Source organism: Oryctolagus cuniculus, chromosome 10 (assembly GCF_051225735.1).
Source record: "Oryctolagus cuniculus isolate XC-2025 breed Fujian yellow rabbit chromosome 10, ASM5122573v1, whole genome shotgun sequence".
Classification (NCBI taxonomy): Eukaryota; Metazoa; Chordata; class Mammalia; order Lagomorpha; family Leporidae; genus Oryctolagus; species Oryctolagus cuniculus.
The window spans coordinates 60,924,008-60,948,475 of NC_142876.1; the positions used below are offsets into that span (position 1 = coordinate 60,924,008).

The following is a 24,468-nucleotide window of genomic DNA, read 5'->3' on the forward strand; positions in this document are numbered from 1 at the left end:
CACCAATGTGACACTGAGAGCAACAGTGTTTCTGGGATACAGGTTGTCTGTCTTGAGGCCTATGCTAGTTGCCTTAGGGAAATTCCCCTAACCAGCCTTACTTTGGGACTGATCATTCTCTTCTGATCAGGGCATTCCACCATCTGCTTTGCCATCCTACGCTGTCATGTCCCACACTCAACCACTACTCATTGTCCTGCTTCTCTGTAAGACATCACTTGTCTTTATGTCTAAAAGACCCACAAATGGCTTCAATTGTTCAACCGACTCCTTCTGGTCTTCCTCTAACCCAGGCACTGTGATACCACCAACTCTGTATGCAGAAATGCACTGAATACTCAGACAGCCTCTCCATTGCAAACCATCAACCTCTATAATATCATCTTTCTTATATTAACATTTTATTTCTCTTTATCAGTTCACTGGGAGTCATCTTTCAGTGCTCAAAATATCATGCTAAGTTTCCCCTGGCAGCTGTATCAAATGACCACAAGCTCAGTGGCTTAAAAACAACTCACATTGATTCTCACAATTCTGCAGACCAGAAGTACAGAATAGTTTCACTGAGCTGAAACCAAGGGATCAGCAGGGCTGTGATACCTTGGGAGGTTCTAGGGGAGAATCACATCCTCACCTTTCCCACCTTCTAGAGCTGCATCTCTTGGCTCATGGACCCTTCCTTTATCTTCAAAACCGGGAGTTTCGCATCTTTAAACCTCTGTCTTTCTCCATGGTCATATGGCCTTTCTCTGGGGTCATGCAGTTTTCTGCTGCCTTTTTTTTTTTTTTTGCCAGGCAGAGTTAGACAGTGAGAGAGAGAAAGACAGAGAGAAAGGTCTTCCTTCCGTTGGTTCACCCCTCAAATGGCTGCTATGGCCTGCACGCTGTGCCAATCTGAAGCCAGGAGCCAGATGCTTCCACCTGGTCTCCCATGCAGGTGCAGGGCCCAAGCACTTGGGCCATCCTCCACTGCCTTCCCTGGCCACAGCAGAGAACTGGACTGGAAGAGGAGCAACCGGGACAGAATCCGGCACCCCGACCGGGACTAGAACCGGGGTGCTGGCGCTGCAGGCGGAGGATTAGCCTAGTGAGCCATGGCACCGGCCTCTGCTGCCTTCTTACAAGGACACTTAGGATTACATTTAAGGACCCCCCAGTGATGCAGAATAATCTCATCCCAAGATACTTAATATAGTCACATCTGCAATGTTTTTTTTTTTTTTTTTTTTTTTTTTTTTTTTTTTTTTTGACAGGCAGAGTGGACAGTGAGAGAGAGAGAGACAGAGAGAAAGGTCTTCCTTTGCCGTTGGTTCACCCTCCAATGGCCGCCGCGGCCGGCGCGCTGCGGCCGGCGCACCGCGCTGATCCGATGGCAGGAGCCAGGAGCCAGGTACTTTTCCTGGTCTCCCATGGGGTGCAGGGCCCAAGCACCTGGGCCATCTTCCACTGCACTCCCTGGCCACAGCAGAGGGCTGGCCTGGAAGAGGGGCAACCGGGACAGAATCCGGCGCCCCGACCGGGACTAGAACCCGGTGTGCCGGCGCTGCTAGGCGGAGGATTAGCCTAGTGAGCCGCGGCGCTGGCCTGCAATGTTCTATTTGGAAACATTCAGTTTCTTGGTTCCAGAGTATGGCCCTAGGGTGGAACCATTATTCCTCTGAGTACAGTTCCTCACACCATCAGCATTGTTAATTGAGTACTTATTCTATGCCAGACATCACACTGTAGGCATCATTATTATTTACATTTCACAGATGAAGAAACTGGGGCACAGAAAGGTTAAGTAACTTGGCCAGGTCATATAGATAGAGAAATAGTTGAAAGGATTCAAGCCCAGTTGTGTCCAACTCAAAAGCTTTACTTCTTCATACACAGTATTGTCTGTCATATTTTGTGACTCATTTGTGTTGGATTGGATCATAAGACCCCAAAGACTATCATGGTCAACATGAAAATGGAAAATTTTCCAGAAATTGAGCATGCCCCTTCTCTAGCTGCACTTCTAGATATTTCTTCCACTGAGAGTACTGCTAATTAAGTGGTTGGGTGGCAACAAGCAGCAATTTGCTTCCCCAGTGGAAGCCCCCTACATAGGCTGACATCAGGCTCAGGTTGAAGAACATTAAGGACAAGCTGAGTTCAGGCAAAAGCACCATGGAAACAGTAATGATAGAGCATGACCAGGAAAATAATCCCCATTGAAAAGGACAATGGAGGCCCAGTTACTTTCACTGTAGAGAAAGTAAGAAAGGCTGAAAACTCCTGTAGACATAAAGGCTGTAGAAGAAAGCTGGAGAATAAAGAATCTAGCACAAAGAAAAGTACATTCAGATTAACAATAAGTGAAAAATACACTCTGGACAGACTTTTGGAGGTCAAAAAGGGACTGAATACTGGCAGAAGGTAAAAAATTAAAGATTTTCCTTTGCTTACTGCATACTTTTAAGAATTAAGTTTTTCTTTTACTCTAAGGAGGCAGAAGGCCACTTGGAGGATAGAAAGAACTGGTACCTGGAATAAAAAAGGCAGAGGAACATATTCCTTAATATCACTTATGGAAACTTGAATCTCAACTCTCTCATTTCTAAAATGGGAATGTGACCATGAAAATCAAGAGATTTATATGAGCCACCTTAACATAAAATTGTGTGGGAATGATTGCATTCAGTGTCTACAACATCATCAGGACAAAATGTAATAAAACTTTTTAAAGAGCCCAACTAGTTAATGTACATTGGAAGAATTTACTCCATATCAGGTAATGTGCTCAATCATGGACCACAGACATGAATAAGATACTGGATATCCACCCTCATTGAACTGATAGGTTAGTGAAAAAGTCTATCAAGCAAACAGGCAATTGTCCTACATAAAGTAGAAGCCTGATAAGGAAATAATGGGTGTTCTGAGAACATATCGGGAAATAGTAGTTCGCTCAAATATAGCCAGTCGAAAAGAACTTCCAAAAGGAATTGCCATCTTTGACATGACTAGAAGATTGAGAAAGGATTAAGTAGGGAAAAGGTAAGTTTGGAGTTGATGGACATGAGACAAAAATGGAAGGAACTCATGCAAAGACCTTGGGCAAGAAGAGCACTTGGTACCTACGAGAAAGTGAATTATAGCTCAGAATGGCTGCAACGCATGGAAGAGAGAGTGTTAGGGAATGAGGCTGTGAGAGGGAAAAGGCCCTCAGTTATGTCACACCCTGTGAGTCATGTTAAGGAATTAGGACTTTATCCTGAGGATAAAGAGCAACCATTGAGGGATTTTAAAGCAGCAGACATAGTGATTCCATTTCCAACTGAGAAAGATCATTTGAGCTATAATGTGCAGAATAGACAGACTGAAGAGAAACTAGAGGTGGAATACCAATTATGAGGTATTTACAAAAACCTAGTGAGAGATGAGAGAGATTTAACTGGGATAGTGGAGCGGGAATGGACAGAGGTGCATAAAAATAAGATGTATAGGACTTGATGGTCTCTCCATTCATTCATTCATTCATTCAACCAACTTTCATGAGTGTGCCTTAGAGATGTGATGTGAGGGTGAGGTAGAGGCCATATCAGGGTCATCCTCTATGTTTCTGGATTGAAAATAACGGGTAGAGTGGTGCCATTTACAGCGTGGGAAACACAGGTAAGGCAGCTCCTGGGTAACCTGGGCAACTGAGTACAGTTTTCAGCATGTTAGGCTTTGAGTAACGGCTTTATTTTTGTAACCAGATATCGTTGGGTCTCCCAGCTTGTTAGCATAAATGAGGTCAAGTTAATGATAATAACCAAGTCCACTGATATTTCAGTCCTCTCTCATTTTTGTTCCTACTCCAGTTAATTCTGATTGTCCTCAAGAATGGGCTTCACTAGTATCTGGGAACAAATCTGTTTGCTGCCTTCTGTCAGTCCTCTGTGCCATCCATAGTGCCAAGAACTTTTGACGATGGTAGGCCATCTGTAACAGCACTGCTGTACCAGTCACCACTGTCCTCAGTTGGTGGCTGCTCTGTGGTCTCTCTCTCTCTGTGTGTGTGTATATAGGGAAGGAGGTACTGTTGCTTTCTCTAGATTTTCTCCATTAATTAACAGAGAGTTAGTGTGTGAGTCTGTAAATTACACACACATTGCATTTGGCATCGCTAAAAATAATTTAAAGGACTAACAACTTTGGACCTCATCCCGAAGCATGCACAAGTTGACCACTACAGAATGAAGAACACGCAAAAGATGCTGACCAAACACCTTCACATTTTCATCACTTTGGTGTCAGGTGACAATTGTGGGTTAAAAGTCTTGATGGTATATAGAAGTCTTCTTATTGTACAAATTGCAGGAAATAAAAGACAACAGCTTGGTGGTTAGAAGGGTTTGTTGCTGCCAGTTTTAAAACACGGAGCAATCTAAGGATTCTTGATTAGTGGTAATGGGGAATAGGGAAATGGGGGAAATACCAGAATGAAGAAAGTAAAAATGGATGATTTGGAGAGATGAAGTGTGAGAGTTAAACAGAAAAAAAACCCCCCCAAAAAAACCAAACAAACAAAAAAAACACCTTTCAAATCTAGCCAACCCACCACAGTGGAGCTTTCCATGTAGCTCTACAGAATAGCCATGAAATTGAGCATATTTTAAAATTTTGAAGTATGAACCACATCTATCTTGTTGTTCTTAAAAATTACTTTGATAGTTGGAAATCCCAGATTCCTACTTCTCATAGGCTTACTAAATTATGGGCATTCTAAGAGAAATGTCTAAAATTTTTAGGTGGACCACAGATGAAATTTTAAGTGAAATTAAATAATTATTGGTAGCTAAATACTCATGCTCCAAATCTTAGTTCACCATTTTTACTTCTAGGAAAAACAGACATAGTGAACAATTTAAGGGGAGAAAATAAAAGTTCCTCTGTGTCTATAAAGTTTGATTGTAATGTTTAAAGAATTTCAAGAAACAAAAGCACCTGGTGTGAACAGCTCATCTCCCAGGCATAAAAACAGAATGCAAAGATGAGAGTAGGAATAGGAAGAACATTTCTTTTCTACTTCTCCAAAAAATTTTTCCCACATATTTTGGCTGTTTTTGAATAAACCTTCTGCAATATCTTTTGAGGTCACCTACTTTGAGAGAATAGAGTCTCTGATTTTCAGGTGACATGCCAGTGAGCCCAGAGTGCCTGAAAAACCCATATCTTAATTATATTTTTCATTTTTGTGATTCTTAGAGAAAATAAAAGATTGTAATTTCTCCATCTTGCTAAGCCTTTATTAGTTTCAGGTATTTGTGCTATGATCTGACTAAAATTGAAATTCCTGTGTTAAACACCAAGAAGCAGTGTCATAGAAAGCAAAGCCACCTTAGTAACTGTCTCATCACTTCTTGTTTTTCTGAGAGACAGTAGCCAAGTTAGCAATCAAAGTCTCAGAGAGAGCTGATGATTTCTAATTCTATGAACTTATCGGATAAGTACATTTTCCACGTGAACAGAAATCATTGCAGCTGCGCTAGAATCGAGAAAGTAATAACAAAAATTCACATTACTAGTATGCTGCTATTTTTAAAACACAATTTTACAAAATAAAACCCACCTAAACTGAAACTGTGGAATAATTTTAGCAATTGAAGATTGCTACCCTCTTTAGAATAGCATGTACTTAGAAACGAAATGATTCAGAAACCAACACGATGTATATACTCTGCTTTTTTGAGAGCAAATTCAATATCAACTTATATTCTATATGCCAAACATCTTCAACAATCAGTGCTTAAATAATTTACTCTGTCTTGACTGCATCTGAATATTCTGCTGTTTAACTAAATTCACCCTGTACTATAGATGGTACAAATATTATCACACAGATGTCATTCATACCACAAAACTGGATTTTTCCCCAAACCCCTCTGGTTCCATAAGCAACCTCATCAAAGGAAAAGGGTGCACTGGGGGTACTCTTTGCAAAATTGTTCATTCCAGATTCACAAACATCAAGACACATGAAATTAACTCTAGCATGTTAAGACAAAAATTATGAATTTGCACAGAAACAAAGCACAAAAGGACTATTTCTTTTCCTTTCCATAGCCCAGAATTGGTATAAGCTTACCTTATTAGCTGAAATGCCAAACAGAATGTCTTTATGGAAAATTAAGTTCATTATTCATCTCAGCTTTGATTTGGAATAGTGCAGCTGAGAGCACTAAGCTTCTCTCTATGATTTGCTGAAGCAAAGTGGGTGAGTAAGGAGGTAAACACAGGACCTGGGCGTGGGGGAGGGTGTGTGGCCATGGCTCACAACTGTAGACTTGCAATTTCAAATTTTCATTCATAGGAAGATACTTAATGAAATCAAATCTCAGAACTGAAAAATAACACACAAATGAATACTTAGTGCAGATTTTTAAGCCTGTGCAATTTTGCATAGCAAGATAGTCACAGGGTCCTGTATATTCAGTGTCCCAGCAAAACTACATGGCTCTTTTTCATTCTCTCAGTGGCTCCTTGGGCTCCTAATTCACCTCACAACACATCTGAAGGGAATGTGTACTCTGTCAAGGAGAAGTTTGTATGGGGGAGCAATCCCTGCAATTTGCGAGAAGAGAAGGCTGGATTGTTCGACTAGTGATGGGAGGACAGGTGTGTGGCACACAATTTTGAAAACAGATGTGTATACACACAAACTGGACACAACATGCAGACAGCTAATAAACAGAAGGACTCAAGGCATCTAGGAGTAAAATATCAATCGATATCTGTCTTCTGGACATCAAGATTTTTTTCCTTTTAAGAAAAAACTGTTATATCCCTTAAGAATTCGTTTATTTTCTTCAAAAGAACTAAACATATTTTAGAAACCTCTAGGCAAACAGTTTTCAATTTTCAAAATATTTACTCCCATAGAAAAGCAGCCCCGCCAGAATGTGTCTGATTTCTCAACAGGGCAAAGGAGCTATTGCAGTCTCCTCTCCCAGGTGTTTTACTTCATAAAATTTGAGCAGGAAGCATTTATTAAAATCCAGCTTTATCAAGAGAAATCTGCAGTTACAACAGCAGGACCAGTTCTAGGTTATCAATAGACAAGGACAACATGACAAAGCAAAGCAATTTTAGTTTAGAGCAGAGATTTTTTCCAACTCACTCGATTCTGTTGCTATGTGAAACCAAACCCCAAAACTCGCCTCTCCTGACTTGATCAAAGCATGACTGCTTTTAATGAGAAATGATAAAGAAGAGGCATAATTCAATGATTCACTTCAAATTGTTGAGTGCAGTGTTATCATTTCACTCAGCAATTACATTCTCAGACATATACCCAAAGAAATGAAAACAAATGTCCACACAAAATTTGGGCACACATGCTCAGAGTACCATTATTCACACTAACCCCAAAGTGAAAACAAATCTTATGTCCATCAACTAATGAATGGATTTAAAAAAAAAGGCAGACTATCCATATCATAAAATACCATCTGGTATTGAAAAACAAAGTGTTGGTGCATGCTATGACACAGATGAATTTTGAAAAACAGGATGCTAATTGAAAGAAGCCAGTCACAGATCACATATTGTGTTTCCATTTAAATGAAATTTCCAGAACAGGTAGGTAGCTTGGTGGTTGCTCTGGGCTTGGGATGAGGATAAATGAGAAGTGATTGCTAATGGGCACAGGGTTTTCTACTGGAATGATGAAAATATTCTTAAAATCTTAGATTTTGATAATGGTTGCACAATTCTATAGCTACACCAAAGCCATAAAAGTGTATACTTCAGGAGAATTTTATGCTGTGTAAATGACATTTCAATAAAGATGCTAATAAAATGAATCTGTCACACAAATATTATAACATAATGTTCACAGTTATATGAATTATTTTATTAACATATTTAATGAATATAATCATATAATTAAATTAATAATAGTTAATTATGTGAAAGGAAGATGAGAAAGGAAAGGGATGAGAAAGAATGGCCCAACTGTGGGAAACTTTAGAGAATTAGAAGGCTGTAGACATACCCAAAGGCCATTTGAGGGTAGTGATTTTTTGTGGCTCATTTTTGATCAGGAAAGCTCCCAAAAATCAGAGATGGGGAGAGCAAGAGGATGACGAAGAGGAGGAGGATAGATAGGAAAAGGATAAGGAGATAAAGTGGATGAAGAAGGAAGAGGAAGGGAATAAGAACAGGGAGAGTTGGTTTTGATTAAAGAACATGAAAGGGTAGATGATTCAAGAGAGAAGATATGATCACAGAACACAGTTGCAACGATACAATATCAAGTGATCCAGATAATAAAAGATGAAAGCCTGTAAAAGAAAAGCAACTGTTCAAGGAGAGCTCTGAAGTGTTCAAATTAAAGAAACTTGTTTTAAACATGACTGATGAGTTCACAGTTAAAGAATATAGTGAAAGAAAGAGTTGAGCATCTATAAAAATTGCAACAAGAGGGTTAAAGTCCAGAATGAAACAAAGTTTGTAGATTTATTAAGGAACAAAAACAAAGACAGTAAAGAAATAAAAGGCCTTTTCAAAGACGTGAGTTAGAACAAAGAGAAGAACAAGGAAAATTCCGAGGTTTGGTCCAGATGGTGTAATGTGAACAGATGATGACGAAGGAGGAGGAAGGGGAGGAGGAGCAGTTGTGGGGAGAGAGGAGGACCAAATATCAAACTCTAAAACTTTTATTTTCCTACTATTTTCTCTATCAAAGGAAATGATTTTCACATTGGAAAGGGTAGAAGGAGAAGCAGAGTGAAGAGAAATTTGAGCTCCAGGAAAATCCTTTCTATGCGGATAACTTCTAAATTTACATTTGCTCCCATATGAACCCCACTTAGCAAAGCACTGCATAGTTGGCATCTTCAAAGTCAAACTCACTGTGTCCCCATCTCCACCAGCCTCATAGTATCACACTGGGCTCTTCTGGAGTTCCAGACTTCAGTGTATGGCACCACTGTTTGTAGTGCAAATCAGAAACATAGGCACCTTTCTGGAAACTTCCATCTCCCTCCACATCACCAAGTCCTGTAGGTTTGGAATTGCTGGAAACTCTCCACCTGCCTCACTGTCATTGTCACTATCCTAGTCTCAATCACTGTTTTCTTTCACATGGAATACTGAATTTGTCTGTCATCTCCCTGGTTCTCTTCTTCCATTGTACTGCTTTTTTTTTTTTTTTTTTGACAGGCAGTTAGACAGTGAGCAAGAGAGAGACAGAGATAGGTCTTCCTTTTCCATTGGTTCACCCCCCAAATGGCCGCTGCAGCCGGTGCACCATGCTGATCCAAAGCCAGGAGCCAGGTGCTTCTCCTGGTCTCCCATGCGGGTGCAGGGCCCAAGCACTTAGGCCATCCTCCACTGCACTCCTGGGCCATAGCAGAGAGCTGGACTGGAAGAGGGGCAACCGGGACAGAATCCAGTGCCCCAACTGGGACTAGAACCCAGGCTGCCGGCGCCGCAGGCGGAGGATTAGCCTAGTGAGCCGAGGCGCCGGCCATCCATTGTACTTCTTTTTTCACTCCATCAGAAGGCAAAGTTGATATGAGTCTTCCCCACTCCTCACACCACCACCCCCCACCACGGATCTCAAGATTCAAATTTTCAAACCATCTCCAGGGCTGTGAATGACCGGGTCCTGCATTTCCATCTAGATTCACCTGTACCATCATGGTCCCTTGGCCATGCCAGGCTCAAATCCTATCCTTTTGTTTGTTTCTGCCTTTGCTCATCCCTCTTCTCAAGACAAGATTCCCTGGACTCATCACCTAATTTATACTGGCCCCTCCCTCCGATCTCATCCCCATTATTACTTCCTCAGGCATCCTTCACTGAACTTCAAGTCTGTGTGATAGCATCTCCTTTGTATCTATTGAGCAACGTGATCACTAGGAAATGGCATTTGATTATGAAGAGACACTTCAGCATGCATATGGGTCACCATACCTTTAGCATCTCTGATAAGACTTGCTTGGGTTGAGCTAATTCTTAGTTAAGTTCACCTTAGAGAGACTTGGCTCCCTGTTGGTCACCTTTCCACTAAGGCAAGTGTGAGGGGTGTGCTGCATGAGAGAAAGCAGGGACTAAACATTTGGGTTCAGGGACTCAAGGGTGTGATCTTAGGTACCAGATGTCTAGGAGAGTGCATAAAACTACCAATTGTACATGCCCTAGAGTCCATGGGATCCTGAATCCTGTGGGAAGCTGAATTCAGCCACAGTTCCTTCCAATAAGGAAAGAGACAGCTGGGATTACAGAGAGTTCACTGCTAGAGAACCAGGGAAGACATCCCAGAATAATTCAACAGTAGCCTTTACTATGGGAGTAAATTTACATTCACCCTGTGATTGGATTGAATAAATTTTTATCTCATCACTGGACAACAGGCAGCTTGAGAGTCAAAAATCATTTCTGTTTCTGATCATCACTGCATTTTTTTCCTCTATACAGGGCATAGCAATAACACATAACTTTAAAGATTTCTATTTATTTGAGAGGCAAAGAGGCAGAGAGACAGAGATACAGAGAGAGAAAGAGCTCTCACGTCCTGGTTCACCAGTTCCCAAATGTCTGCAACAATTGGGGCTGGGCCATGCCAGAGCCAGGAACTCAATCCTGGTCTCCCATATGGGTACAAAGAATCCAATTAGTTAAGCCAACACTGTTGCCTACCAGAGTTTCCACTAGTAGAAAACTGGAGTCAAGAGCAGAGCTGTATATCAAGCCCTGGTACTCCAACATCAGATATGAGCATCTAAACATGCATAATATGCTGGCATATTAAACATGCAGCTAAGTGCCTACTTCAATAGTACACATTTAATGGATATTTTTAAAAATGAATTATTGACAGAGTTCTTAAATTGTGGGCTGTGGTGAGAGGTTAATGAGAGTATAACTATTACTAGAAAAATAATTTTAAGTGTATGTTCTATATATGATGTCAATACTGATGTTCTTGTTTATAGATATGATCATTCTATATCTTCCCTGGCCAATGTGACTATGGTGTCATTATAGCATGAAGAACCGTTATTACTCAAAAACATACATTTTGCCTACAAAATTAGCATGTAGTATATTGAATTCAAATATTGTAAGACCTACTAGATTAATAATTTAATTTTCCCAATGAAGATATTTTTCTGTTAAAATAGAGGGGGCACCTAAAAACATCAATCTTGATTTTTTTTCTACTTAAATTATAACTCCAACAACTTTTGGTAGGACACAGCATCAATGTGAATAATCTTAAAGATTGTTAATAAAACAGTAGCAGCAAAAGACTGAAGATGGACAAAACTTACAAATCTTCAAAGAGATATGTTCTGTATATAATATTTTGATGGGCTTAACTTTGCAACTCAGCATCAGCATCATTCTAAAACAGGCTGTTGAATGCAGCTCTCTTAGCCCTAAAGGAAGCATTTGAGTTTACTAACAAGTATGCTAAGTTGACTGTGCTTTATTTTTATTTTTGAATATTAACTTGGTTGACAGGTAAACACACACATTGAGCTTCCTTATGCAAAATTAGCTTCATAAAAAAAAGAGGAAATATTTCTAAATGTTACCAGGACTGTTTTTCACAGGAACTGAATTTTCTCACTTTTCCTGGAAGCCATTCCAAACAACAAAAACAACAATACAACAAAATGAAAAGAAGTGCCCACAAATCACATTTTCAGCAAAACCTTCAGAAAATCCACGAAGGCCGAAGTTTTGAGTCAGGTGGAAAGCCAAGGAGGGGAGTCGTGCTAAAATGGTAGGTAAATGGGAGGTACGACGGAATCGAGATACAGCAGAACTCAGAAACGGCCACCGAATGTTCACTCCCCAGAGCGAGGTCCTACATTAAGAGGAAAGGGCTTTGGGAAACTGGGGTTGAGGTGAAGGAAAGGGCTGTGGAAAAGCTGCGATTGAGGTGCATGTTTGGCCCAGTGGTTAAGATGCCTGCGTCCCACATCAGAGTACCTGGGTTTGAGTCCCAGTTCTGGCTCTTGACTTTCTGCCAGTTTCGGCTCTTGGGAGAAGGCAGCAATGGTGGCTCAAGTAACTGGGTTCTTGTGGGAGATCTGGATTGTGTTCCTGCTCCCGGCTGTGACCCTGGCTTGTTGTAGGTATTCAGGGAGTGAAGCAGTGGGTGGAAGCTTTCTCCTTCTGTGTCCCTGCCTCGTAGGTAAGAAAGTATAAAATAACAAAGACAAGACTTGGATCAAGACAGTGATGGAGGATGAATAGTGTATCACATTACGGGCCAGAAAAATATTTAAAAGTATTCCTGAAAGTGACTGTATCATTCGTGCCCCATGTGAGTGCTGGCCAGTGAAGTGAACCATGAAGCCACTGAGGAGGACCAGAAGTAGGTCTGTTTCTGAGAGTAAAGGCTGTGTGCACAGACACATCGTACTGTAAATAACAGAATGTAACTGTACAGCAGCCAAGGAAACCCTTAATAACCTCCAAGACGCCATAGGAATCTTGTGATTTTCTTTTTTAAATTTTTTTTTATTATTTGACAGATAGAGTTAGACAGTGAGAGAAAGAGAGAGAGAGAGAGAGAGAGAGAGAGAGAAACAGAGAGAAAGATCTTCCTTCCATTGGTTCACCCCCCAAATGGCCGCTAAGGCTGGAACTATGCCAATCCGAAGCCAGGAGCCAAGTGCTTCCTCCTGGTCTCCCATGCGGGTGTAGGGCCCAGGCACTTGGGCCATCCTCCACTGTCTTCCCAGGCCACAGCAGAGAGCTGGACTGGAAGAGGAGCAACCGGAACTAGAACCTGGCACTCATGGGATGCTGGCGCCACAGGCGGAGGATTAACCAAGTTGCCATGGCGCCGGCCCCAGGAATCTTGTGATTTTTCTAAGATAACTCAACTCATTCAAGCAGGTTTAACATAAAAGTAATACACAAACATAAAAGTAATACACAAACATAAACTGTAAGAAATATGAAAAAAGGGGGCTGGTGCTGTGGTGTAGTATGTAAAGCCACCACCTATAGCACCAGCACCCCATATGGGCACCAGATCAAGTCCTGGCTACTTCACTTCTGATCCAGCTCCCTGCTAATGTGCCTGGGAAAGCAATGGAAGATGGGCCAAGTGCTTGGGCCCCTGCACCCATGTGGGAGACCTGGAAGGAGCTCCTGGCTTCAGATTGGCCCAGCTTCAGCCATTGTGGCTATTTGGGGAGTGAACCAATGGACTGAAGGCATCTCTCTCTCTGTTCCTCTTTCTTTCTCTGTAACTTTGCTTTTCAAATAAAATAAAATAAATCTTTAAACAAAAAAGAACTATGAAAAGGATCAGTCATAAATATCTTGTAAATAATGAAAACTCACCTGAAAAATATGTTGTCACAAAGAATAATAAAAACATAACTCCAAGGGCTTGTGTTGTAGTGCAGGGTGTTAAGCTACCACCTGCAATGTCAGCATCGCATATGAGTGCTGGTTCTAATCCTGGCTGCTTCACTTCCAATCCAGCTCTCCACTAATGGCAACTGGGAAAGCAGAAAAAGAAGGTCCAGATACTTGGGACCCTGTCACCCATGTGGGAGGCACAGATGGAGTTCCAGGCTGCTGGCTTTGGCTGGCCCAGTCCCAGCTGTTGGGGCCATTTGGGGAATGAACACAGGATGCAAGACTGCTCTCTATCTCTTCCTTTCTCTCTGTAACTCTGCCTTTCAAATAAATAAGAAATAAATCTTAAAAAAAGAAAAATTGTAACTCTATATTTCATCATTACTTAAAATAACGTCAGGTCATCTCTTCTAGAAGTGTCAATTTCACTTCTGTAGATTTAGTTTTAGGTGCTCCACTAGTTCTCACAGATCAGAGAGAAAATATGGTATTTGTCCCTTTGGGATTGGCTTATTTCACTAAGTATGATGTTTTCCAGATTCATCCATTTTGTCGCAAATGACCAGATTTCATCTTTTTTCAAATCCTGTGTAGTATTCCATAGTGTACATTGACACTGCCCTTGTCTTGACTGTCAAAGAGCAGTTTTGTTTTTTCATTTTTTTCTTCATACTATTTGTTGAACTCTTTACTTAATACAGAGTTAATCATATGCATATAAAGTCAATTGAAAATAGATCCCAATAAAAAATAAGAGTGGGAATAAGAGAGAGAGGAGGAAGTTTGTAACTATAAAGCTGTAGAGTTATGCATACATTCCTACAGGCTTATTTCTAAGGGTAAAGTTTTAAAACTTGTCAAGGTTCTCCAAATCCCATTAAAATTGGGAGTAAAAATGCCATCTTAATTGTTAAAGTGATCATATTAAGTGTTAAAGTGAACATATAGATAGGATTAAGTCTTAAAGTGATCATATAGATAGGATCAAGTGCCTGATAATAATAATAGATATAATTACAAAGGAGAGAATGTTCCAACATGGGAAGCAGTCCATACAGCAGACTCATATAATGGCAATCGCTTTAAGTAACACTCTGACCTCAGAATCTGGTCTGACTGAAAAGCCCATGAGAGCATTTCAGGCATGGAAAGCCAAGACACTGCGGCAAAATGTGTTCTACATGAAGGATTTCTATGAGTGAGACCCCATTGGAAAGAAGTCGCCATCAAAGAAGGATGTACTCTTCTCTAAAGGGAAGAGAGAACTTCCACTTTGCTTGTGACCTTGTCTAAATACTGATGGAGTTTGTGGACTCAAAAGGGGAGAGGGAAGAGGAGGAGCAGTGAGAGTGTGGGTGGAAGGTCAGGTAGGTGGGAAGAATCACTATATTCCTAAAGTTGTACTCATGAGATTTGTATTCCTTAAACATAAATTAAAAAATAAATTAAAAATAAACCAATAATTAATAAAATAACTACAGCTACAAAGTAAAATCACAAAGCAGAATTATAAGAACTCATGGAAGAAATGGGAAGACAACAGGAAGTTACTGTTAGCTTGCTGGCAGGCAAAAACAGGAAATGAAGGTAAGGAAGATGAATGAAGGAATAAATAAGGTTAAAAAAGCAAATAAATAATTCAGAGATGAAAAGTAGAAAGTTTCACAACCCTGTTTATAGTGCAATTGCATAAAATGACAGAAGGAATGATTAGAGAATATCTGGAAGCATATAGAAGAAACTTTCATAAGAAAATGTGAGAGTAGTCTTTTAGCTCTCTGAGCACCACCATGAAGGTTGGCAAGAACAAGCACCTTATGAAAAGCATCAAAAAGGAACCCAGAAGAAAGTGGCTGATCTACTTTCTAAGAAAGACTGGTATTGGCTGGCGCGCGGCTCACTAGGCTAATCCTCCACCTTGCGGTGCCAGCACACCGGGTTCTAGTCCCGGTCGGGGCACTGGATTCTGTCCCGGTTGCCCCTCTTCCAGGCCAGCTCTCTGCTGTGGCCCGGGAGTGCAGTGGGGGATGGCCCAAGTGCTTGGGCCCTGCACCCCATGGGAGACCAGGATAAGTACCTGGCTCCTGCCATCAGATCAGCGCGGTGTGCTGGCCGCAGCGTGCCGGCCGTGGCGGCCATTGGAGGGTGAACCAACGGCAAAAGGAAGACCTTTCTTTCTCTCTCTCTCTCACTGTCCACTCTGCCTGTCAAAAAAAAAAAAAAAAAAAAAAAGAAAAAGAAAAAAGAAAGACTGGTATGATGTTAAAGCACCTGCTATGTTCAATATAAGAAATATTGGAAAAACAGTAGTCACAAGGACTCAAGGAACATAAATTGCATCAAGACTTTGATAGTTTCAAGGTCGTGTTTTTTGAAACGAGTCTTGCTGATCTTCAGAACAATGAAGTTACATTTAGAAAACTGAAGCTGATTCTAAGGATGTTCAGGGCAAAAACTGCCTAACTTCCAAGGCATGGATCTTCCTGTGACAAAATGTGTTCCTTGGACAAAAAGTGGCAGACCATGATTGAAGCTCATGCTGACATCAGGACTACTGATGGCTATCTGCTTCATCTGTTTCATGTTGGTTTTACTAAAAATGCAACGATCAGATATGAAAGACTTCCTGCGCTTAGCACAACAGGTCTGCCAAATCTGAGAGAGGATGATAGAAATCATGACATGAGAGGTGCAAACAAATGACTTGAAAGAAGTGGTCAATAAAGTGATTCCAAACAGTATTGGAAAAGACATAGAAAAGGCTTGCCAATCTATTTACCTTCTCTACATGGCCTTCGTTAGAAAAGTAAACATGCTGAAGATACCCAAGTTTGAACTGGGAAAACCCATGGAGCTTCATGGTGCATGGTGCATGGTAGCAATTATGGAAAAGCCACTGGAGATGAGACAGGTGCAATGAGCTGATGGACATGAACCACCAGTCCAAGAACCTTCTTAAAATTTAGGCTTTAATGATGATAAATAAAGAAGTCCTATTTGTGAAAAAAAAAGAAAGAATGGAGAAAAAAGGAAATATATTCAAGTTAGGTAAAGGTGATCCAACATATATACAGTCAAAATTTTGGAAGAAGAAAGCCAAAACAATGGAACAGAATAATTATCTTAAAGTATGATTCAATAAAACTTTTCTGAAATAAAAAGCCTTGGGGCTACTTATTAAAAAGGCATATATATTGTATTAGTGAAAAGTAATCCAGAATGTTCAATTCAAAGACTTACTCCAGACAAATTTTGGGGGATATTCCTTTGGTTTAGCAAAAAAGATTAAGTCAGTTAAGGGAGAGAAAATGAGGTTGATATTGGACTTACCTGTAGAAACATTTAATCAAAGCACACACTCAAGCAGTGTCTAGAAGAAACCAAAGAAAGAGGGCAGGAAGCAAAGATCTTCTTTCTTTATTTCTTTTTTTTTTTAAAGATTTATTTATTTATTTGAAAGGCAGAGTTGAGAGAGAGAGAGAGAGAGAGAGAGATCCCTCATCCTTGGGTTCACTCCCTAGATGGCCACAATGCCTGGAGCTGAAGCCAGGAGCTTGAGCTACATGCCATCCAGGTTTCCCGTGTGTGGCAGGGATCCACGGACTTGGACCATCTTCTGCTGCTTTCCAAGGAGCATTAGCAGGGAGCGGGATTGGAAGTGGAGCACCCTGGACTCGAACCTGTGCCCACATGGGATACTGCTATTGCAGGTGGTGGCTTAATTTGCTGCATCACCACAACACTGGTCCAGAACCAAAATGCCGGCCTGGAACCTAAGATTTTCTGTATGGTCAAGCTCTCCTTCAAGTAGGAAGACTCATGAAAAAAGGCTGCTTTGATTAAGGCAGATCTGGGGAAATATTTCTTAGTGATTTCACATGACATAAGGTTCTCATGGGCTCTATAGAGATGCATCTTAGGAATTTTTTTCTATTCCTGCTCTTTTGTTGTTGTTGTTAAATCATCAATGGCTGTTAAATAATTTGGAATATCCTTTTTTCTGTATATTGAGAGAGTCATATGTGTTTTCTCCTTTGATTTCTCAGTGCCATGAGTTATGTGTTATAGCTGATTTATTTATTTTTTAAGAAAATTTTTATGTAATAAATATAAATTTCAAAGGTACAACTTTTGGATTATAGCAGTCCCCCCCCCCATAGCTACCCTCCCACTTGCAAACCATCTCATCTCCTACTCCCTCTCCCATCCCATTCTCTATTAAGATTAATTTTTAATTATCTTTATATAGTGATTATCTTTGCTAATGTGACCTTTTGTTACTAAATCAGTGCCACATGGTTATATCATTTTACATTATTTTTAATCATTTAACATTCTTATGATTATTAAAATTTTTTGCACCAAGTTCTTGAAAGAAATTGTATTAGAATTTTCCTTTCTCAAATAGCCCTTGTCTGGTGTAAGACAATGTTAAATCTTAAAGTGAACGAGGAGTCTTTTGTTCCAATATCTAGTAGAATTATTTTAAGCTTTAAAATTTATTTTACTTATTTGAAAGCGGTGGGGAGAGAGAGAGAGAGACAGAGAGAGTGAGTGAGTGGGGGAGTGAGCCAGCTCGCTCACTCCCCAAGTGCCAACAAAAGCCCATAGTGGGCCAGACTGAAGCCAGAACTCCATCTGGGTCTCCCACATGGGTGGCAGGGACCTACGAACTTAAGCCATCATCTGCTGCTTCCCAAATGCATTATTGGGGAAGCTGGATCAGACACAGAGGCAGCTCTTGATTCCAGGCACTCCCATATGGGGCTTGACCTGCTGTACCACATTGCCTGCCCCATAAAGTATCCCCAATTTTGACAGTGAAAACATTCATCAAATTGCACCCTTAGGTGGGTGAATTAGAAACAAGATATCTCTTCCTCAATATTTTATCATCATTTGTTACTGCTTTTTTAAAATCTAATAACACCTAATAAAGATGAATATAATATTCTATGCACATTAAACCACCCAAGCACACAGTAACAGAGAAAGCAAACATATCAACATCATTTTACATGAAGAAAAATGGTCCCAGAAATTTTAGCTGAGTCTGAGGTTGACATAGTTTTCTGACAGGCTTGTACTTTAATAAGATGTAGAGTGATCATATGCAAAGATCTTCCTTGAGTGCAAGCCAGTCCAAACCCAATGGAATTCACACAATTATGTCACAAGCAAAGAGGGATGTTTCTTTTCTTGGGACAAGATACAGTTTCTCATTTGGGATCCTGCTTATAGTCCTATTCTTTTGTTGTTGTTCAACAGATTTATTTATTTGAATTAATACCAGTAAATCATAAACAACAACATGGGTTTAGGGTTTTATAATTTACAAATATGTTCACATATACAACTTATCTTATCATCACTGTAATTCTTCAAGGAAAATGTAATCTAGAGAGAAATTTACCTAAAATTACAGTAAGTGAGCAAGTTGCTATGGAAATCTTCATTTTCTGACATTAAATTCCATTGTTTGAAACTACACCTTATTGCTCTCCAAAAATTATGCAAGTGATTCTAGGGGCTCGAATCACATTTTAAATTTGTTCAAAATTTATATAAATGGAACAAATTTCATGTATTTCTTACATACAGTTATAAGAACATGATACTTTTAATCTAGCCTCCCTCACTCCTACCCTCCTCCTCCTTTCCGTTCCTATTTTCCTTTTAATTTTTGCAATGACATTCAATTTACTTCATAATTACATGCTTAACCCTCTACTAAATAAAGAATTCAACAAGCTGAAATTAGGTCTGTTGAAGCTGGTACCAGGATGACTTAGGGGGTAAATAATGGTCTTGTTAAACATTCAAAGAACTGCCATGTGGCAGAACAATTGGATATATTTCATGTAAAAGAGAGGCAGATTTGGATTCAAAATAAATCAGAATCTGTAAAGGGGGCATCAAGATTGGCAAATACCACTGGGGTGAAAAGACACCCTCCAGAGATCACTTGTGCAGAAAGCTTTGACATGTTGCATGACCATTGGCTTAGTTTGTCTACTTTCAGGAATTTCTTTTCAATAAGCAACTGGATGCTTATTGAGACATTTGTAGCAGTAAAAGATTTGGATAGGTTACTAAGTAAATAAGGTGAAAAGGAAAATAAATGCTAAAAGTGAAAGAAGGAGTGCAAAGAAAACTGGGGAAAGAGAAGGAACTCAATGGAACAGCAACCACTATTATAGGTACAGAGGTGGAAGAGAGAGTGAAACATTATTAGAAAATAGCCAGTCAAAATAAGGTTGAATGTAGGCCACTGAGGCAATGGCCCAATTTCTTTGTTAATTAGATGAGAGAATTGTGATTGCTAAAATTAAACTTAGATTGAGGAACTCTAGTGAAGTGAGGTCAACAAAAATAGCTAATAGGTGGAAAATTAGTCATTCGAAACTGAAGAACCTATTACTAATAGGAATTAAATTGTTTACATTATAAAGAAAGGAAAATGACTCATGCACAAATTATTGTATAGTACAATGTTGCATCATTTGAAGGCTTTCACATAGCACAAAGAAAACGCTTGCTTTAGATGTATATACGATGGGTTAGACAACAGCCCAGAGATTTTTGATGCCTCCTTATCAAAACAGTGGAAACAGCAAAACAATGTCTCCGCAAAATAGCTGTTACGGAGTGTGTGTTTAGCCTATCAGCTAGGAAGTCTTTATCCCACACTGGAGGACCTAGGTTCAATTCCCAGCTCTGGCTACTGACTCCAGCTTCCTGCTAACGAAGACCCTGGGAAGTGGTGGTGATGATTCAAGTAATTTAGTTCTTGACACCCAAGTGGGAGACTTTTGCATTCCTGACTTCCAGCTTTAGCCCAGGCGCAGTCTTATTCACTTATTTATTTGAGAGCTAGAGTTACAGAGAAAGGGAGAAACAGAGAGAAAGGTCTCCCATTTTCTGGTTAACTCCCCAAATGGCTGCAATGGCTGGAACTGGCCTGAACGGAAGCCAGGAGCCAGGAGCTTCTTCCAGGTCTCCCATGCAGATGCAGCGGCCCAAGCACTTGCCAGACCCAGTCTTTTGGCTGTTGCAGTCATTTGGGGAATGAGCCATCAGAAGAGAGTTCTCTTTCTGTCTCTTTGTCTCCTCTCTGTCTCCCTGATGCTTAAGTAAATGAATTAAGTCTCTGTAGAATAAATACTCATAATTAGAATAATTATTTAGAGATAATAAGATACTCAAAGTTATTTAGAGATATTAAGATTTACTAGTGTTTTTCTTTGAATTGAAATATGGCACATAATATTTAAAAGTACAGAAAAAAGTTTTAGCCTTTTATTGAAAAAGACATTCACAGAATCATTCATTGTGGTGGAAAATGGTAGAAACTTTAAATGCCAAATAATTGAAAAATGAATAGTATAGCTTTGGTATATTTGCATACATTTGTAGCTATAATTTGCATTATAATGCTAGACTATTATTACAAATATTAAGCATTTATTAAAATGATCAAAATTATTTTTACCCCATCACTTTAGGGAAATTGCTGGCACATTCAATAGTTACTTCCTAACTGCCAAGTTTAATGCTTGCCTGATTGGACCATTTTTTGGTAATTGACATTGTTAAACTTTCCCTGTTTATTTAAATCATTAACTTTGCTTCCATGCCTTTCTGATTTCTTGCTATTTTCATGATTTTTAGCACTGCTTACTCCTTTTTTCCTGCCTGTATAGCCCAGGAAATCGGCCTGTGCTCCCATTCACTCTCAAGCTCAACCCTGCTTCCCACGTGATGACTCCCATACACCTTTCCTCAATCTTGGCATCTTCCTGACCTCCAGAATCATACATTCAGCTGTCTTCTTTTATCCCTCTCCCTCTTCCATCCCATTCAATCCTGGAACAACCTGACACCTCCACTGCTCTCCATATTTATTGCTGCTACCCAAATCTGGAAGTAATGATACACCCTCATTTTTTCAAACCTTACTTGATTGTCATTTCTACTCTTCTCTTTCCTGACACCTCAGTCATTCAGTCTCCAAATACATGCAGTTCTCTACCTTAAATATTTTTTCTCTATTTAAAAATTCTCACCATCAGTGCCCTTCCTCACCAGAACAGTAGAGAGCTCATTAGGGCAAAAGTTATGTCTTTTCAATAGTGTATTCCCAGCCTTTTACAGGGTACCAGACATATAATTAGTGTACACAAATTTTTGAATTAAAATTACATTCTGTGCAACAAGGGAAAACATATATATGTAATATATAATATAGATTGTAATTAATTGCAAACATTAAAAATGAATATTTATATGGTCCTGAACTTACAATGGGATTATGTCTCAATAACAGCAATGTAAATTACAAATACCTTAAGCCAAAAGTACAGCCTACTGAACTTTATAGCTGAGCCACACAGCACACAGCAGAGTGTGTTTTCCCCTGACACCACAAGGGAAAGCCAGCTGCCCTTGCTTCTGCTGCCCAGGATCATGGACTATACCTCAGAACATTAGTCTGGGAAAAGACCAAAAGTTTAACTTTGAAGTACAGTTTCTACTGAATGTGCATCATTTTCACACTGTCTCTTCTTCCTCGGACAGTTTATTGCTCAGCGCACAGCAAGCAGCATGAGCATTAACAGACTTGCTCAGTTCCCCTTGCCCCAGGCCCCAGAGGAGGTTACGGCCTCAGATATCTGTGAGGGTGACGGGTGTTACAGCAGAGGAAACCTGTACTGGGAGAGAGGGCAGGGTCTCAGGCTCTATACCCAAACTTCAGCTCATGCTTCCAAAGGTGGGTGCTGACAGCCTCTGTATCAGAGGGATTGGAGGTGAGACATAATAGAACCTAGCCTGTGATAGCCAAGCCATAGGAAGTTGGAGACTGTCTGCACTTGCATTGTTATATAGTGGAGAGGGATTTCAAGTTTTCCTGTAAAGCTAGGGTAATAATAAACAATTCAAATAAAAAGGAGCAGCAAATAAGTAAATATTAGGAAAGAGAACTCTTCAGCTAATGTAGTTGACATGGCCTAAAACAAGATCCTTCTGCTCTCAGAAGCTCCCTAAGTAAGTTAACTACATGACAGACATTGGAAGGCATAGTGTCTCCCAGGAAAGGAGTACCAGTCTCAGATGACAAGTCACACTTTAATGGAAAGGAAAGTGATGGATCAAATTTTGGGTGCTTATGTTTCAAGGAAAGAGATCAATAAAACTTATGTTCCAGGCCGGCGCCATGGCTCACTGGGCTAATCCTCCGCCTAGCGGCGCCGGCACACCGGGTTCTAGTCCCGGTCGGGGCGCCAGATTCTGTCCCGGTTGCCCCTCTTCCAGGCCAGCTCTCTGCTGTGGCCAGGGAGTGCAGTGGAGGATGGCCCAAGTGCTTGGGCCCTGCACCCCATTGGAGACCAGGATAAGTACCTGGCTCCTGCCTTCGGATCAGCGCAGTGCGCCGGCCGCAGCACACGCTGCAGCGGCCATTGGAGGGTGAACCAACGGCGAAAAGGAAGACCTTTCTCTCTGTCTCTCTCTCTTACTGTCCACTCTGCCTGTCAAAAAAAAACAAAAAACAAAACAAAAAAAAAAACCCTTATGTTTCTTAGAGGTTTTTCCTTGTCTTGAGGTTATAGCTGCATTTTAGATAGGATACATTAGGGCAGGAGGCATTATTTATCCACAAGCTAAAAAGTAAATTGCAGTCAAAAATTAATAATATCTAACATGAGTAGCTGTGGTTTATAAACGATTACAAATTCTATAAGTGCTCTGACTTGAAATAGTGATTTGAAGGTAGATGTTGTCAAACTCTTTGAGAATAGCATTCTTTAAAAATAATCTTACAAACACAGAATTGATGGTCTTTTCATTTCATTTCTCTATAAACAGAGACCACTGCACATATTACACTGAACTCATTTAGCTGCTATGTGCTGGATGCATGACTTCACATACTTTTCACACCAAGCTTAAACAATGGCATTAGGTTAAAGCATAAATCATGTATTAGGTAGTAGGTTCGGTAGTAGGCAGAATACTGGCCCCTCAAGATGTCTAGGTCTTCGTCCACAGCACTGTGAGTGTGTTACCTCAAATGGCAAAGAGGACTTTTGCACATGTGACTAAGTCAATGATCTTGAGATGCGATTATCCTGCATTATAATTGGGTGGGCCCAACATAACCACAAGGGTCTTTGTAAGTCAAAGAAGGAAGCAGGATTATCAGAGAAAGAGACATGACCACAGAAGCAGAGATCAGAGTTATGTAATTGTTGGCTTTGAAGAGGCCAGGTGTCAAAGGATGGGCGCCTCTAGAAGATTGAAGAGGCAAGAAAGTCAATTTTCCCCTAGAGCTTCTTGATTTTAGCTTGGTAAGATTCATTTCAGACTTCTAATCCCCAGAACTCTAAGATAATAAATGTGTGCTGTTTTAAGCCACTAAGTTTGTGGTACTTTGTTACAAAAGAAATAGGAAATTAATAAAAATGTTGTAGGGTTTCAGTTACAAATCTGACTAAATGAAGTTAGGATCTCTTTAAGTGCCTCTTAAAGCTATTCTCTTGTTTATTTCATGCTGCTTCCCCCATGGTTTTTATGCTCAGTAAGAACAGTCTTTATTGAGGCAGAATAAAATACCCTCTTTCCAAACCTTGTTCTATGCCTTTTAAATGTATTAACTCTTTTAATGCTTTCAGTAACCCCATATCCTAAGCGTTCATACAATCCCCACTTTGCCAAAGAGGACATGAAGGCTGAGTTGCATGATTCATATGGTACAGGTTTTGAACATGACTTTCTGGAACCAAACCTATACCTGCTCTTCCCAGAATTAACTTCATGACCTTAAAATTATGACTGCCAGTGAAGGTCAAGTCCTCATGAATCTATCATCCATACCCATCTGGAGGAAATCATTGTGGTAGTTGGAATTTTGCCTCCCATCATCTCCACTCTTGATTTCATGCTCATGGATTTGCTATGTTTCATGGTAAAAGGGACTTTGTAGATGTAATTAAGGTTATTGATAGGCGATCTCAAAATAGTGAGACTATCTTTGATTAATTTGAGTGAACCTAATGTAATCACATGAGCCTTAAAGTAAGAAGTTTAAATTGGGGGCCAATGTTGTGGCGTAGAAGGTAG

At 40.1% G+C, this 24,468-nt stretch overlaps 1 protein-coding gene and 1 pseudogene across 19 annotated transcripts in view; one reads left to right on the plus strand and one right to left on the minus strand.

Annotated features, from left to right (window-relative positions):
• The window catches only part of DLGAP1 (DLG associated protein 1), a 1,086,743-nt gene that overhangs the window by 365,160 nt on the left and 697,115 nt on the right, over window positions 1–24,468 (minus strand). The window contains exon 1 of one of the 19 annotated variants that reach the window (XM_008261110.4): window positions 6,101–6,223. The exons of the other annotated variants lie outside the window; for them this stretch is intronic. Within the exon in view, the coding sequence (XP_008259332.1) occupies window positions 6,101–6,151 (51 nt within the window). The 5' untranslated portion in view covers window positions 6,152–6,223. Of the gene's footprint in view, window positions 1–6,100; window positions 6,224–24,468 lie in introns of those variants that run through there. 19 annotated transcript variants of the gene reach the window in all.
• Window positions 12,325–16,309, plus strand: LOC149123791 (small ribosomal subunit protein eS1 pseudogene; annotated as a pseudogene).